Source organism: Halichoerus grypus, chromosome 13 (assembly GCF_964656455.1).
Source record: "Halichoerus grypus chromosome 13, mHalGry1.hap1.1, whole genome shotgun sequence".
Taxonomy (NCBI): domain Eukaryota; kingdom Metazoa; phylum Chordata; class Mammalia; order Carnivora; family Phocidae; genus Halichoerus; species Halichoerus grypus.
Window position 1 is genome coordinate 4,390,001 of NC_135724.1, and position 17,472 is coordinate 4,407,472.

The 17,472-nt window shown below is 38.8% G+C and overlaps 1 protein-coding gene across 7 annotated transcripts in view; it reads right to left on the bottom strand.

Annotated features, from left to right (window-relative positions):
* Positions 1–17,472, bottom strand: part of ZNF407 (zinc finger protein 407) — a 537,168-nt gene that overhangs the window by 482,564 nt on the left and 37,132 nt on the right. For all 7 annotated transcript variants that reach the window (XR_013443237.1, XR_013443236.1, XM_036117005.2 and 4 more), the window contains 2 exons: positions 12,342–17,090; positions 6,899–7,013 (listed from right to left, as the gene is read on the bottom strand). Coding sequence is in view for 5 of the 7 variants with exons in the window: in XM_036117005.2 (XP_035972898.2) it covers positions 6,899–7,013; positions 12,342–17,031 (4,805 nt within the window). In the remaining 2 variants the exon portion in view is untranslated. The remainder of the gene's footprint in view (positions 1–6,898; positions 7,014–12,341; positions 17,091–17,472) is intronic.

Below are 17,472 nucleotides of genomic sequence, written 5' to 3' on the forward strand. Positions count from 1 at the left end.
GCCCCCGGCTCTCTAACTCCCACTCACCTGTGTATCAAATGCTAGCTACCCGATGAAATGTAACTTTCCACACTGGTCCAGCAAGACGTGGACATTTCTTTCTTTACCTGAGCTTTCTTGATCCATTTGAAGCACGTATTATTTTGATCTTTTTAACCCTAAAGACTATGTGCATTGGCACATAGTGATGTTCCATAAATGTTTATTCAACATTTTTTAAAAATCTTCCAACTCACCCCACCAGCCACTTATACTCCAGGAATTTCCTGCAGCATTAATATGTTGCACCATTCTATTCTTCACTACTTTTGCTCTTTTGCTCCATCTACTAAAAAGGTCCAAATCAGCCTTGTGAATACCTCCTCATCCTTTAAGACCCAACTCAAACATAACCTCCCAAGGAAGCTTTCCCTGCTGCTCCCAAGCACTCCCCGTGGACCACTGTCCTTGCTCTTACTCCTACAGTGTGTCCCTCTTCCTGTCTGTCCCTCCTCCTTGGAGCACATGACTGCAAGGCCCCTGCACTGGCGGGTCACTGGGTCTGCACAGAGAGGAAACTCTCAAGAATGTGCCCAACAGGAAACAAGTGAGTCCCTGAATCAGGGGCTATGCTTCCCTCCTATTTACATTTCCAACACCTCCTATACTCAGTCTTAGACAAATCAAAGACCAAAACCCTCCAGAAGGTAAAGGACTTTCAGAAACACATGAGCAGGAAGAGGGAAGGAGAAAACAGGTTAACGCCCCCCCCCCCCCCCCACACACACACAAATCATAGGACAGGCAAAGGAAACCCAGAAGACTGGCTCCCCCAGCCCTCCCTATATTCTACTGTATGGATCAGGAGAGCTAAAGAATCCTAAGATTCCACAACTGGATTTTAAAATCGCCACAAAACCATTTTAAAATAAAAATAAAGCAAAAATGACTTTAAGTCACTGAGATATGAATTTGACACTGGAAAAGATCTTAGAGAGGCCAGTGTTTTCAACTACAACACCAAGACATGACAATGTGCTCTATTTCGTTACAGGATGATCATACATACTGCCTTGAAATAAACCTATGCCTCACTCTTCCATGACCAAAATTCAAGAAAACACCACTACAAATCTGAGAACAGGGTGTGGTGGTGGCAAAGTCCCCTACCATAAGGAGACACAGCCTCCTCCTGTCTCTCCTCCACTGTCCTAATCTTACCCCAAGTCTCTCCTGGATTTTCAAGAGTTCATTGTAAAATACCTCAGAATTGTATCTGAGAAAGAGTGCTTTTTACTTTAATATTATAACTAAGATATCTTTTAGACATTCAGATTACAAAGTGATTTGTATATAAAATATATAAAACAATGTTCATTCACTAAATGGTATTTCAAGGACTTGAGCACCAGAGGGATAAACTAACAATGTTAATTTTGTATTCCTCACTGACAGGAAGAGAGACAGTAATCACTACGTGGCATTTCTAAATTTCAAACTAAAGGCAAAAATATATCATTAAACAGAAAGCTTTAAAATATTATATAGATAAAATATGTAATATACCCTTTATAATGAGTATATAAATGTTAATTTAATTTTTTTACAAAACTGAGAGATGCTGCATTTTACATTGTTACAAGCATAATTCATGCCACAGCATAAAACAAACTTTTTCTATCTATATCTCTTTAGCCAAAACAACCAGCCCGAACCAAATGCTTATTTTATTTGGATACATCTGTAGATATGATGGGTGTAATTAATTGTTCAGCTAAAATGCAATTCCAGGGTGCTTTTAATGATTTAGGTATACACAGCTTTAGTTCTCAGAACAGACTAAAAATAGTGATTTTAATTTATTCCTGCTGCCTACAATTACCCACAACCATGTATTTTTAAATATTTCCAGCCTATAAAAATTACTAATTTTTGCCACTTGTGTTTATCTGCATTTAGACTTTGATTTGGATAAATTAAGCTCTCAAGTGCTCCTTGCTTTATGAAACTCTGCATGTTGTACACTTCACCACAAATAAATGACTTGTACCATTAGAGGTTTAAATAATGTAATGTATTTCATGCTCAGCCTGAAGCTGGATTCCAATGAAGTTGCTAATGCACGTAATGATTAAGTGTAACTCAAATACTAACTGTGTTGTTGAAAACATGACAGGCAATAATTTGGTCTATTATATTCTGCCATTTAATTGCCTAGTACAGACATTCTCTGACACATTATGAAGCAATGATTTACAATTATTCAAGCTGCAAAGGTCAGAAAGTGACATTATAATCATCTACATAGAGATCCCTTCTAATGCACAAAAACTAGGTAATGCCACACACACACACACACACACACACACAAAGAGTTTCACTGCATTAGTAACTTTCTATTTAAGGTTTCTTAAACCAAATAAGAATAAACAGCTCATAAGCACATTAATACACAATAGAAAATGTCTAGAATCTTTCCATGAACCCGGAGGTGACAGATTGAGAAAATGCCCTTATTCTCTCCCGATTCGGTAAGTTCTACTCAACCACTGAACTCTACACACAAGATTCAAGACCAGACACAGGGGAAGTCAATCAGGAAGATCACCCAATCCCCAGACCAGGCGTCCTGGCACCCCTGTGAAGAGAGGTGGGCAGCACCCAGCTAGCACCTCTGAGGTTTATGCACATCACAGGCCACTTACTAGTTTGCTACTGACTCTCTTTTTTTTTTTATTTTTTAAGTAGGTGGCCATGAAAAACAAAAACAGTAACCTAAACTCATCAATTTTTACCCCTCTTGTCCTAATGAAAAGACAATATCTTCATCTGTGAAAGCACCTAATTCTATTATACCATGTTCAATTTGTAATCACCCAAGTGCAATAAATTATCAACACATAAAGAACAATGGAGAAGAGTAACAAAATCATTTAAAACAACACTCTAATATGAGAAAAGTGGAACAGAGAAAGAGATATAAAAATAAACTGAATACCACAATGTTAAAGGAAAATACCATGCAAGCAAGTTTTTTAAAAGCAGAAAACAGAAGTGGCTAGGGGCTGGAAGGAGGTAAGTTACAGTTATTACATTCTGATGCAAACAACCTAGAGAGAAAAAAATAAGTACAAATTAAAGTCAGTAAGCAAAATAACAGATATTGCAAAAAGCAGAGAAATTTAAAAAAAAAAAAAGGGACAGTTAAAAGGAAGGAAAACAGTGGTCTACCATTACTACTGCATAATTTGAGTCCATCACTAAAAACGCTTTTAATCTCAAGCTTACCATCTGTACAATGGGGATAACAAACAGGAGATGAACCACCTCCTGACACCAGGAGACCAACAACAAAGTGCACATTAATTAAGGTGTACACCAAGGCCCAGCACTGGATCAATACTATTTATAACTGACAGTATTACAGTTACTATTAAGTGTATGTATATACAGAGAGAGAGAGTTAAATCTAAATAGATCTAACAAAACATGGTGTCTGTAAGCCACTGAAATTTCAAGTTATTTTTTTAGTAGACATTCATTTAGTAAAAATGTGTGTTTAACCTATTTTTAAGCATATGTTCCCAACAAAATTATTAACTTCTGTATCGAGATGCTTTCTATTATTCTTATTCTCACCCCACTCGCCCCATGTCAGATCCACAGCACATGTTCATGTGAACTGCCCATTAAGTGCTCACTATAAATACACCTATACTGTATAAAATTCCTCCTGAGATCACATTTAGGAAACTGTACTCTTCAAAAACTGCTCATCCTAAAAGTGAAAGTAAAATCAAAGGCTTTTTAAATGAAGTTATCAATAACAGGCTCTTAAAACAGGAATTGCAAAGCAACACATTCCTGAAATTTTTACGGCAACATGAGCACATAAAGCATGGGTAAACACAAGTGAAATCCTGAATTCTGAACCCTAGCTACCTGACAGGAATTAGTCATCTAACACATTCAGATGCTTTACAAACTAACTTAAATCCATGATATACTGTAGCTAGGATTTGCCGATGAAGTGGAGAAAATGAATCTTCACGCTCAATTTTAAGATTAAAGAAAATCAGTGTGGGTCCAAACAACTGAAGTAAAAGTTTAAGTAGTCTTTGTTAAGGGAGTAGCTAATGCACAAGTCAAACTAAGCCTCAGTAAAAGTATTCAAGATACGTAGTTGATGAGCATCTACATCCTTCATATATAAAGATAGGAAAAACAAGTCAATTACAAGTAATCTAAACCATTAATATTGAGCTCATTTCAACAAAACGTACTGTCATTTTCATCAATTTCACTATAAAATGAGGTTTTTTTCAAGAAAAGCAAGAGGTTACTAAGACAAAATAATGTAACAGTGTGAGCATTAATTTCACTTTTAAAATGTGCCTGCTCCGTTATTTCTATACATTATTACTCAATCAGAACTCTTTGAAGAACAGTTTATCTCTTACAACTCAAGTAAAGAAAAGGTTATTCATAAAATCCTAAGGGGCAGAGACGAAGGTACTGACTACTGCAGAAAGAAAAACACAGTGCAGGACCTTCTGTTTGTGACAAAATTATAGAGTTAATGTTCCTGAAAGATCACGTCACCTTTTAAAGCATGATTTTTTTAAAAGGTAAAATTTATAGCGATGAAAGCTAATGAAGAAACGCAGCATGAGCTGCTTATGCTCAGGAACTAATAGGTCCACTGAGCATTTCTAGGATTATTTAGCCATCAATGATAATGAATTGACATTGTCACTAATGTTAATGTACCAACGCTCTCTACCGCCACGAACCTGATAGCCAATTCTTGCTTTCTTCTATGTTTCTCACTTTAGCTTTTAACCTACATATTGCCCTATCCCTTCAAAACACACGAAATACAGATGCCCTATGAAATTTTTTCTTTACCATTAAAGGGTTCTAACTCATTACTGTTCTGTTTCAACTCCAGAGACCAAAAGGCCTTCTTCGACTTACTGCAATTCTTCAGAACTTTTAGCTTCATTGTGAAAATATCTACCCTATGCAAATTATCGTTATATCACTTTTAAATCAAATTCCACTTAAAAAAATTAAGAGAACTATTATTTCAAAGTCAGGTAAAATTCAATGACTACCATAATGCTAAAAGATACAATTTTGAAATCTAGATTGCTTTCTCTGTGCGCACACACACACACAGACCTCTAGGACAGCAATATGAAACTCAATATATCTCTCTGTATTTATAATTCTTTATCTTGGGAACCAAATATGTAAACCACTGGTGTGACACTTCAGTGGTGTGTGGTAAGCGGTGAGCTAGGCAAAGTGTGCACTATTTAAATTGGACAATCAAAGCCAATCGATCATGTGTTGTTTTTGACTCCACCTATACCAGAAACTGTTCTCTGATAAAGTTTCTTCTTCTCCTTCCCCAGACTTAGTAACCCTAATTAAAAAAAAAAAAAAAATGGATGGATGGAATTAGATTTCTAATAATAGAGCATGCAAAAGCTGCTTAATAATTTTGAAGAAATGAGGAAGAAACTGCTGATTGCCCCCTAACAGCAAATGTCCGCTGGAGTCAGACCCTTCCTCTTTCCCATAACTCATATGGTAAAAAACAATAAATGAGGTATCTTTTAAAATTCCAAGACCTAGAGCAATTAAAATGAACCATTTGGCACTCGACCCTCGCAGCTAAAGTCAGTAGCAACAAAACTCATTCTCCCACTGATCTTCAGGGGGCTTTAGGGCAAAGGTTCATCTTCATTTACTTTAGCTGCAAGTCACTGAACCATCAATTCTGCCAATGAATAAATCACAGACCATGGTTAATAAAACTGCTTGCAAAGTTATTTGTAAAACTATCTTAAGGGTCAAAAAATGCAACGACATCCTGGAATAAAATGTACTGTCCCAACAAAAGACAGAAGCTGTTTTTGACTTAAAAGATATTTTACTCGGTAGTGCCAACCAGAAGAATCTTCCCCTAAAAAAGGAAACCTACCATAACGTGTGCACACTGCATAACTGAATTGAACCTGCAGTACTTAGGGAATCAGCCATAAGAACTGCAGGTTTCTCAGGTTTCACAGAAAGTGTTTTCATACGATGCACTTACGCGCTAACTTCTCTAGATTAATAGCATTAAAATATATTTTTAATCAGAGGTAGGGTATTAAAATCCAGCTTTGAATGTCCTGTGATATACCATAGATGTCATGGCATTTTAAAACCTTTTAAACATTTCTGCTAAATTAATTAGTTGTGCATTAAGGCATCTCAGGGCTTCCTATTAAATGCAACACATCTGAGTGACAGTTTAACACCGTGAATGGTTCTTTAGAGGAAGAGCCATTAACTAAAAATGGAAAACAGCAAGTTTTGAAATAAAGTTACACAAAAACATACATTATACACTGTTTATTTAAGCTTCATCTCTGTAACAATCAGTAACCAGCCGTCTGAAATTAAATCTTTTTCTGCCTTTCTCCGTATGGAGTATGTCCAGTCTATCCAAAGAGCCATTAATACGATTAAAATTAAAGCAGTATAGCAAAAGAAAAAAAAAAAAAAAAAAAAACACACTTATATACTCCTAAAGCTGTATTATGTATTTTTTTTAAATGTCTTTAAATGGAATTTACAGTTCTCTCTGGCAATGTGAATGAACATCCTATAATTTAGTCAATTTACAGATTACAGGTTCAAATTGACCTTGTAGCCCATAAAATTGCTCATCTTCAGTAGAGGATTAGAAGTGGGAGAAGAATGTCATAACTGTATTTAAGGAATTTACCATAACAATGGAAAGGAGGATACGCATGCATAATTTTAGCCACTCTTACTCATATCAGTTTTGAATTCTGAAACAATGGCTATCGTGCACATGCTTCCTGGTTCACCACGGTAGAGGTGGTTTCAATTTACTCACCCACAGACGTGACACTTGTATTCCCTCATCCCAAGGTGCCTTTTGACATGGTTTCTGGCATCGCCAAGCTGAGCTGTTGCAAAATGGCATATCTTGCACTTGAATGGTTTTGATCCTAAGTAAATTTAACATAAAATATGATTTGAATTTGAATAATACATTACTGATAGTTTAAAAAGAGGCCTAGATCTTAAATCATACTTTTCATCTGTTTAGAAATTTCTGGCCCCAAAATGGAATACCTGCATTCCTTTCTAACTTGAATAGACCTGCATTCCATAATTATTCCGCCAAAGAAGACTTTAATGTTTCAGTGAGTGTTCCTAACTTTCAGTAACATTTCTAAGATTTAAAGTCAAAAGTGATACAGTTGAGCAGTACTAAGTAGGTAAGATGAACTAAATAATTTTAAATATTTTTCTAACAATTTGCAAAAATATCTTTTAAAGTCATTCAACATGTAAAATGGAGCATTATAAAAACAAACGCATACAGAGTAGCTGATATTTTATAAAGTACATTTATCATCAAATAAATTTCTCAGTGGCCAGCTCCCTTCCTCATATTTCTGCAGCTTTGAATTTACTCACATTAAGAAAGGCATTTCAGATTTTTTTTCTGACATTTATCCCAAATGATTCACTACGTTACTATTTTAATAGCACACAATGTAAGAATATACAATGGATAAGTTATTGGCTTTTATGATCATTTTATAGTCAAAAATCTGTGATGACTCTGCAAACCAGCAGTACTGACATTTTATTTATTGATTTCAAGAACAAATATTTCAACATAAAAAGCACAGTACCACAATTTTTTTTTAAATTTCACAAAGATTAACCTATACTCAAATATGAGAAAACAAAATAACTTCAGCATCAACAAACCTAGTGTCAGGAATAGATAGATTGTAACTGGAACATAGTTACTAGCAGATAATCAGTACCCACATTAATGAGAAGCAACATTCCTTTAAGTGCAACATGTATATACCATTTTTCAATTTTCTAACCACTAAATCCTCAAATAAATCAAAATCATAAAAATCACAGTCTAAAATCAGTACAATATGTTTCCAGATCTTTCGTATCATGTTTAGTACCTATTTGGTGAAATACCTCTTCTAATATAGTTAGACAGAATATGATATATGTGAACTTCAATAAATATACAAAAAAGAGCTCAAATAAAAAAATTGCAATAAATCATATTTGATCAATGAACCTTTGTGCAGTGTCCTTGAAAAAAATAATCCTCCAAGAATACTTTGTTGAAATTGAAGCACTCAGTAAAAAATTTTAGAGTCTTAAATTTCAATTTAATTCCCAAAAGCTGACAAAAAAAGTGAAGCATTTAATTTTAATCTTCTAACAGAAATAAAAAAGTCAACAGTACTAAGCACGGGCAGACAAGGTTGAATATTTCACAGTTCAATGACAATGAAGCCAGATCTCTTAATACTTCCATTTCTACTGTTAGAAGTAGATGTAAAATACATTTAGCACCTGAATGGTTATATCTAGTCAGCTTTGTATGTTTAAATGTCAAAAGCAGGTTGAGACTGCAGCTTACAGCAATCACATTCTATCAATCACATTAGAAACTACAGTTTATTTAAATGATTCTGATAAAACTAAGCCTATCACTACCTGGAAACATTTCATCTCGACACAGAATTCTATAAAGGGACACAGAAAACAAAAGAGTGAGAGAACCAATTTACCTGCACTTTAAATTGAAATGCATTAAAGGTAATAAGGCAATTAGGAAATTATTAATTAACAATAACATCAGGACTCCAAAGAAAATAAAGCCGTCAACATTTGCATTACAGTTTTGGTGAAAGCATCTCAAATCTCCTGTGGATGTAGGTTTTCGTCATGGTCCCCCTACACTGCCACTGAGCTGAGTCCCTCGTGTGTGAGCACAGGTGCCACGGGCTGGGTGGAGACCTTTCACGTTACTCGACGTGGCTCCTCAGTGGAAAGTTCTAGTTCCTCACTGCTAGTCTGCTATGTGTGTTGACAACACATAAATGAGTTATTCTGTTGACTGCTTTCGTGCAGAAATCAGGAGGTCCTGACTATTTTTCGCATCATATATTCAGAACAGACTGTGTTAACATCTCCTTTCTGTGCCATAAAAATTCTAGGAAGTGGAGATAATACTTTCCTGCATAAGGAAAAAAAAAAAAAAAGGTCCTCTTTTTTCTAATAATGTTTCCAGTTTTAAGCCTGCTAGGCACATCCCAAAATGAATCCAGGCATACTGTTTATAAGGCAAAATTTGTAAAGCCACATATTTCTAAATTTATCTTTCTTGCAAGTGTATCGTGATTATTATAAACTGTCAATATTATTTTAAATAGTTTCATTCCTGGGTACAGCATTATCCACAGTAGGTTTTCTTCTTTTAATCTGGCCTCTGAGGTTTTTTGAAAGGGAAAAAACCAAAAACACTCTCTAGGCTTTCCGGCACCTTACAATTTTACCAAAAGAATTCCAAAGATTTTTAAAACTAAGTCTTCAGTCAGACCTACAACAGTCATTCCTCACCATCATTCATGGCTAATTGCTATGCATACATGGATGTGAGGTGAACATTAAGAAAAATGACCTTCAAACTGTAGGTCTTAAAGAGTGTATAGAACCCATCACCTAATGCTTCTCCACAACAACCTCAATGCTACAACCCTCCCTAACTGCTGAACACTTCATTCTGTCCTTCACTCATTCATTCACTAAGTAACACCTTGAGCCCACTCTGTGTGGGGCGCGGGGATGAAGAGTGAACAGAGCGGAGCCCAGGCCCTCCCTAGGCTTGGAATCAACGGACCAACTCTCCTCACCCTCTCTTCTCAAGTGGATTCAGCTTCTAAACTGTCAGATACGTATTAAGTTAAACACTACCAGCCCTCACATGAGACTTTTTCAGTGAAGTCACACAACTCCCTATCTCCCTGCTTGTGAACATTTCCAGAGAGCACAAGTGACCCCGTGCGCTCAGAGCATCCAATGAAGGGCTTCTGACAGTCTTCTAGTCTAATGACATCCGCTAGCCATGTCTTAGGAAAGGAAAGCTCTAGCCGACAGAATATGCAGGAGAGAAAATGAACAGCTGATTCTGCACCCCTGATATAAGGGGAGAGGCAACACTGCCCTTTCTCCGCATGCTAATGACTTCACAGAAGCCAAGGCACAGGAAAACTCCACGGTGCTTTTTTCCTACAATTCTTGATAACCAAAACTCATTTATTTCTTAGAGTGCCGCTTTTATCGTGCTAAGGATGGGAAGAAAAGGTGACATAAAATATACAGTAAATCACAAAATATGAAAACAGGGATTGGAAGAGTAAGTCCTTTTCCAGTTAACCATTAATAACAGTCTCTGCATTACTACTTCATGGACATAAGCAAAGTATCAGAAAAGCAATTCATTTTAAGATGCCCCAAGGAAAAAAGAAAAAAAAAAAAAAAAAACAACCCTGGATCAAAACTGGGAGACAACATCCCCCAAAAAGTGGCTTGAAAACTGAAATGGCAGACTAGTATTGTGTCCGGAGGAGCGGGGCTCTTTGTGGTGCTTCAGAACACAATAAAAATGTACTTGCTGATAAGCCCAACAGAAGATGTTAAAAAGTATGCTAACTTTTACTAAATGTTACAATCAATGATGTAACTTATATAAGTAGGGTTACTTTGTCACATATTGATAGTTACCTCACTTTCACATCCACATTAACTTGATTTTAAATGCAATTAATACATATAGTCAAGGAAGACTAATGGACTACATTCTGCACTTAACCTAGTGGACGTTTTCAAATGGCACAAGTGACCAGTGCAAACCTATTTTGCATTGTAAACGACTAAATAAATCTTAATGGATTAAGAATGATCAGCTATCAACACACAAGGGAAATTAAGTGCTGAAATGCCTACATTGATTATTTTAAATTATTAGCCTTACTCTGTTCTTGAATTTGTATGCTTTTAGTGAGCTTTAACACATTTACAAGACTTATTGACTATAATTACAAGAGAATTCAAGTAATGGACACATCAATTATAAGCAACATGTCTTGACCAGACAGTTGCATAAAGAATTCTAAAAAGAGGTCCATTAGCATCTTCCTCTTAGTTTTATTCAGTTTTTATCTGCCTTTAGAGGGCATGTTAAAAAAGTACATACCTTCTACACATGTGAACAAGCCTGATTTCTAAAAGCCAGATCACTCCATAAAGTGAGCACAGTACTGACAGAGGTATTAATAATGCCAAGAAATCAGTATTTGGATTTATTCCCCAACAACAGCGCCACTGCATGAAGAATTGGGACCAACAGTACAATGTTTGTATTTACCTAGATTAATCTTATGCAGGTTGCCCTCTTACTTTCTTCAATGAAAAACTTTTATCTATCTTTAATCTCCCTAAACTAGTAATGTTTCATACTCTTTTGTCTTCCTTCTTGTAACCATGCACTAAGTTTCAAAAACTGCATGAATTTAAAGTATAGCTTTAATAATAAGCCATTATTTAAAAGTACAGTAAAATAAACCTTACAGTTTTAATGAAAATATGTTCATTGAAATGTGAATTTATTATTCAAATCCACTCATAAATTCAACCATGGAGACAGAACTTGTCTAAGCAGAGCACAATGATTTAGAAAAGCTGTCTATTTAAAATAAAGAATGTATGGCAGGTTTATAGAAACAGTGCAGTGAATTTTTACATAAATTTAGAACAGTGGCTTATGCATTTTCCACAAAAAAAAAAAAAAAGTTTAAAAAAAATTTCCACCCCAAATTAAACATTAAAATGGAACACTACGTTTGACAGAGCACAGAAACTAAATCAGGCGCTGCCTTCATGAAAACCAAACCCCCAGGACATACTAACTTTGAAAAGTGTTCACTAATTCTGATCCTTGAAAGTAGAATCTTGTTGCCTGGGAGTTACGCTTTTCAATATAAACCATCTGGCAATGAATAATTTTAAATCCCTAAAATTCCAAGAAAATTTTTATAATTTCATTCCTCAAAAGCCATTTAATATGTCCTCTGAAACGCACCGTGCCCCTTAATAGCTACCTTGGAAAACCAAACAATTAGGACTCAGAAGCAACTGAAAAGCTGTTAAGAAACAGGCCTCTAACAAAGGCATCGGGGGGGCAAGGCTTTTTGATAAAATGAAAAGAAATTTGTCAAATAACCTGCCTTGGAATCACTAAGGCTTAATTAACTTTGGAAATGTTAAATGTCCACACTGACTTAGGGCAGATGTCCAGAGTGCCACCCAGCAGGGTCACGTGAGCCAGGCGGAAGGACAACCACCAAAGGCAGCCCAGACTCCATATCTGGATGGGAACAAACATCCCAATTTTATCCTTCGTTTGCACCGTATATGTCAACACAGGTTTGCGGAAGGGTACATACCTGTATGAGTGCGAATATGTGCTAGAAATGCCATCGAATTGCTACTTCGACACATCTTCCCGCAATACTTGCAAACGTTTCCCTGATTTTCTTCTCTCTCGCGGTTGATTTGCTCAGTGTCTTCCACTATGTACTTGTTCACCTCCCGGAGCAGCTCTTCATGCTGCCCTTTAATATGTAGAAATAAATTCTGTTCTGAATCAAAGGGCTCCGTACATTTGACACATTTAAAGGTGGCCCCTCCCTCCGGAAGCTCCTCTACGCTGGCCTGTTCGTTTCTCATATGACCAGCACTGGCCAAATGCTGATGGAGGTTGCTCTCTGTGTAGAATGATTTTCCACACAGTAAACAATGAAAGTGTTTCTCTTTTGTAGGATGTTTCATGGCTATGTGAACATTCAGTCCACTCAAACCATCTGCTAAGAAGCCACAGTCATCGCAACGAATTCGTGTGGATTCACCAAAGGAACTACCTTCAGATTTCTTCTTTTTCACACCTTGAGCACAGTCTTTTAAGGGCAACTCACTAATCCTTACACCTGTTGTTACCAAACCCTCTTCGGACGGGTCTAACAATTCTCCATCTTCAGGGTTCTTTATCCTTATTATGGAAGAATCAAACCGGCCAAAACTGTACATGGCCTGTCCTTTGTCATCAATACTGATTATAGTCTCATAAACATCATTACTTTCAACTGTGCTATCAGAAGCTGGACCATCCTCTTCCAAAATAATTTTCGTTTCATGTTGGGAATTCATCAGAATTTCCTTGTTCTCCAGAACAGCGTCTTCTTGGATATCTTTCAAATCCTCTGAACTCTGCACACTCCCAACTTCGTTCTGACCACCGCTCTCCAGGTTTAGCTCCTGCCTTGTCCTTGTCATCACATCAGGGACAGTGCCGTCAGTCGGATGCCCTCCCCCGAGACCTCCAGGACATCCATGTTTGCTAAGGGCTTTATCTGCATTCTCCCCTGCCTGGCCAACATCGCTCTCACTGAGCATGCTCGCATCGCCACGGTCATTCAACGTACTGTGGGCTCTCTCTACTGCCTCATAATCCAAAGCTGAGCTTCCTGAATTCTGAAATCTGCCTGGGGAGCTACAATTAGAGGAAATATTAAGGGACACCATCTCCTCAGGTTTCAGAGATTTATCCTTGGCCAAGGGCTGTTGGAAAGTTTCACAAAGGGAATGATCTTCACTGAGATTAGATTCTTCTTCAGTCTCAATCTCTACAGAGGTGGGAGCACGGAGGACCTTAGACACGTCTAGATTAGTATCCTCATCCAAAACACAACAATCAGCAGTACTTTTAGATTTCAGAATTTCTTCAGATGGCTGGTCTGATATTATTTGATATTCTTCAGAATTGTGTTGGTGCTGCTCTTCGGGGATAATGATATTTTTGGACACGTCCGCAGAATTTGCTTCTACGTCAGAAGAGGTCAGGTAACACTGCCTTTTCAACTTGTGTTTTTCTGTGGCTGCATGCCTAGTCATCTCTCGACGAGTCACAGCATAGTAATCGCAGGCCATGCAATAAAAAGCAAATTCTTTTGTATGTTTCCGTTTTATGTGCAGTTCTAGAGAAGCAGAAGAGTGAGCGTTAAACTCACAGTGTACACACTTGTTATCACTCGTACCCGTAACATCTCTCTGAGAGCATGCATCCACCTGCTGGAGAGGGTCCTCTGGTTCTAGAGACATTTGTTCCTTTTTATCAGTAAGCTGACTGTTGACTTCCCCATCTGTAGAATGAAATACATTTTCAATTTCGACTTCAGCTGGATTTCCATGCTCTGCCACGGGCTTTTCTGAAGTGGAGGTATCTGCATTTGCTGACCTGTTAGCAAGTTCATCTGACCCTGCTGAAGTGGCAGTCCTTCTACAGGCTTCAAGGTCGCCCCCTTCGGGGCCAACAATGATATCTGAACTCTGCTTGCCATTTGCTTCTATTTCTACACGTCCTTTATGTTTCTTAGTGGCACAATGACGCTCCATATCTCCCTTTGTTACGGTATAATACTTACACACTTTGCATAAATAACTATACTGGTGACTGTGTTTTCGTCGAATGTGAACGGTCAGGTTGGTAATACTAGAGGCCAAGAGACCACAATGAGAGCATGTCCGCGAGATGTTACCTTTGGGTCTCCCTCTCTTCGGAGTAGCGGTCAAAGCTACTTCACCCTCTTTGGTGGTTACACCAGACTGTGGTGCTTCCTTGGTAGTCAGTAGGCTCTTTTCAAGACAGGAATGCTCCTGCAACTGCACACCTTCTACATGGCCTTCGATCCTTCCATTTCCAGAAATGTGAAACTCTTCTTTTTTGTCATTTGCACCTATACACACCCTTTCAATACATTCTTCAAAACTTAAGCCAATGTTGTTTTTCTTGGCATTTTCAAGATGCTTGCTTCTCTTAATGTGCTTCTCCATTCCTTCCTTGCTCAGCGAGTAAAGATTACACGCTTTACAAAGAAAGTGATAGTCCTGGCCGTGCCGGAGCTTGATGTGTCTTGTGAGAACAGTGGAAGACCGCGTTTTATAAAAACACTTCTTACACTGAAACTGAGGCTTACTTGAATGCCTCACTTCATGCCCATGGCTTACCCTGGACTTAGCAGGTTCTTCCTGAGCTGCTTTACCTGACTCACTCATAGGATCTTTTATATTTTCTGATTCTAAAGTACTTAAGGGTAAAGTTTGTAAAGCCAAATCACTGTTAAATGATTGGGAAATCTTTGGTTGAACCAATAAACGAATATGCTTCTCGGTTGTTGTGTGTTCTTCCATGTCTTTCTCAGACAAGAAGAACAGATTGCAAGGAGTACAAAGAAAACCCATATTGTGCTTTTCTTTCATGTGGTCTCTAAGATTTAGTTCATTCTCAGAAACAAATGAACAGCACTGACAGGTGAGGCCAGCGGCAGTGTGCAGATGCTGCTGGTCGTGCAAGTGCGTGTCTGAGCGCCCCCTCGACGAGCTGGAAAAGCCACATGCCTGGCGGCAAAGCTTCACCTCTCCAGTGGGGCCCCTCTCCCCGCGGCTCTCCACGTCTGTCCTCTTTGTTGCCACGTGACCACAGTCTGCACACGCACACATCTGATGATCAGGAGCTGGCCTCAGCGTCGCAGAGCGAAAGGAGCACGCAACATGGCAGCTTCTTTTGTCCTGCGTCAGGTCCGGGGTTTCCGAGGAAGTCACACACAGACTGCGGACACCGCCGCTCGTTCCTACATGATTGGCCATAGATTCTGCCTCGCTTGTCTTCACCTGGGTTCTGAAGTGTTTCATATACATCCTCTGGGTGTCATTAGCTCCTCTTTTACTAATTCCTAAAAGATTAAACCTTTTCTTGGCCTGGCCTTTTAAAGTAAACGTGCCAGTCCGCCGTCGGAAGCTACTGCCCAGCGCGAGGACGTTTCGCTCGGGTCTTGGTCTCGAGCTGGCACTGACACTGTGTGCTGCCTGTAGGGTATTTTTGGTAGATTCTAATTTATCAAAGAGACCCTCGGAGCTTACCAATGCTCCTAACTTTTTACTTTTACTCTGGTTTTCAGGATTTCGAGCTATAGCAAGGGAAGTTACGCTTTCTTCAACAATCTCTACTTTTTCTGATGAGGTGTTCCTAGACGGCATCATTTCAACAAGCAGCTCACAGCTGCTTCCACCCTGCTTAGAAACGCTTCCTCGGAAATCTTTAAATTTGCTTCCAACATTTCGTAATCCTTTTGAATCACCAGTCTTTGCTACTGGTTTAGAAGCTCTCGGTTTTACGCGAACATTTTTTGTTCCCATGGTACATGGTTTCTTAGGAAAGGGCTGTTTTGTTAAGATCTGTACAAATCCTCCACGAGCAGCAAGATTCTGACGCCGGAGGTGTGTTTTGCCAAGATAATGTGCATTCAGCAGGTTTTCTTCCACACACTGAAAGCCGCAGAGATCACAAGAAAAGACCTGGGGTGGCCCGTGTGCCTGCCTGACGCGCACATGCAGCGCCGCACCGCTCTCTGCCGTGTGGCCGCAGGGACAGCACGCGTGCTCCTCAGACTGCTGCGTGTGGCACTCAGCGTGCTTCTCCAGATCCGCGCAAGAAGAAAACAAATGACCACAGACGTTGCACTTGAGAACCGTCTCTACGTTTCCCATGGTACAACTAACACTGATCTCTTTCAGGGGGAAAGGAGATTCTCTTTCCGGATCAAGGGAAACCACTTCCTGAGCAGACTTTTGTTCAGGGTCTGCTTTCAGAGAAACAGCATCAACAGTGCTAAAACTGCAAGGAGGGGAGAAGGTAGTGGGAAGCCCAGTGCCTCCATCCGGGCATTCCCTCAGGAGGGCCTCCTTCGCTGTCTCACCTAACGGGATATGCACTTCTGGGACTGTGCTCTCAGAAGTTTCTAGCCCGGGAACGCCCTGCTCTTCAGACTTTAGGTGCTCTGCCCCGGCTGACAATCTCATTCGTTTGGAAGCATGTCTGTTCCCGTCTTCCACCACAGTGACCCTGCCAAAGTGTGCGGATTCTGAAAAACCTCTTTTGCTGGTGCAATTCTCTGAAGAATTTGCTATCACATCAAATACGGGCCCACCATCTACATCATTAGTTGAAGAATTTCTCGAGTCTTTTGCTTCTTTGTTTCTGTTTTCATCCTCATCATTCTCTGGCTTCTTCTCAGTATCCATCGTGAACAGCGTGCTGATGATGCCTCTTGCGTCAGGGCAGCTCACTTGGCACTCATAACCTGTGCAGCAAATAAACACATTGTTAAACCTCTGAATGTAGAGAACACACACACATATTTCATCTAAAAGTCAACATAAAGTGACACACTGAATGAAAAAAATTTCATAGCCTCAAGATTTCCTTTATCTTGAGATGCACTCAATGGCACGTGTGAAGTCCTTACGAAAAGGACGAAGTCCGATCTGGGGAACAGCATCACCACGCTGCTGACTCAGGAAGCAACACTACGGCATCTCTGATGGAAGAAGTGCTCCCAACCAAGCTTGCAAAAAAACTCCCATGAGTCAATTCTCTTTACTACTACATTTCAGCTTACTATTTTTTTTTTTTTAAACAGAGAAGCCGTCTTTTCAAATTTCATTTCAGTGAAACCCCCGTCT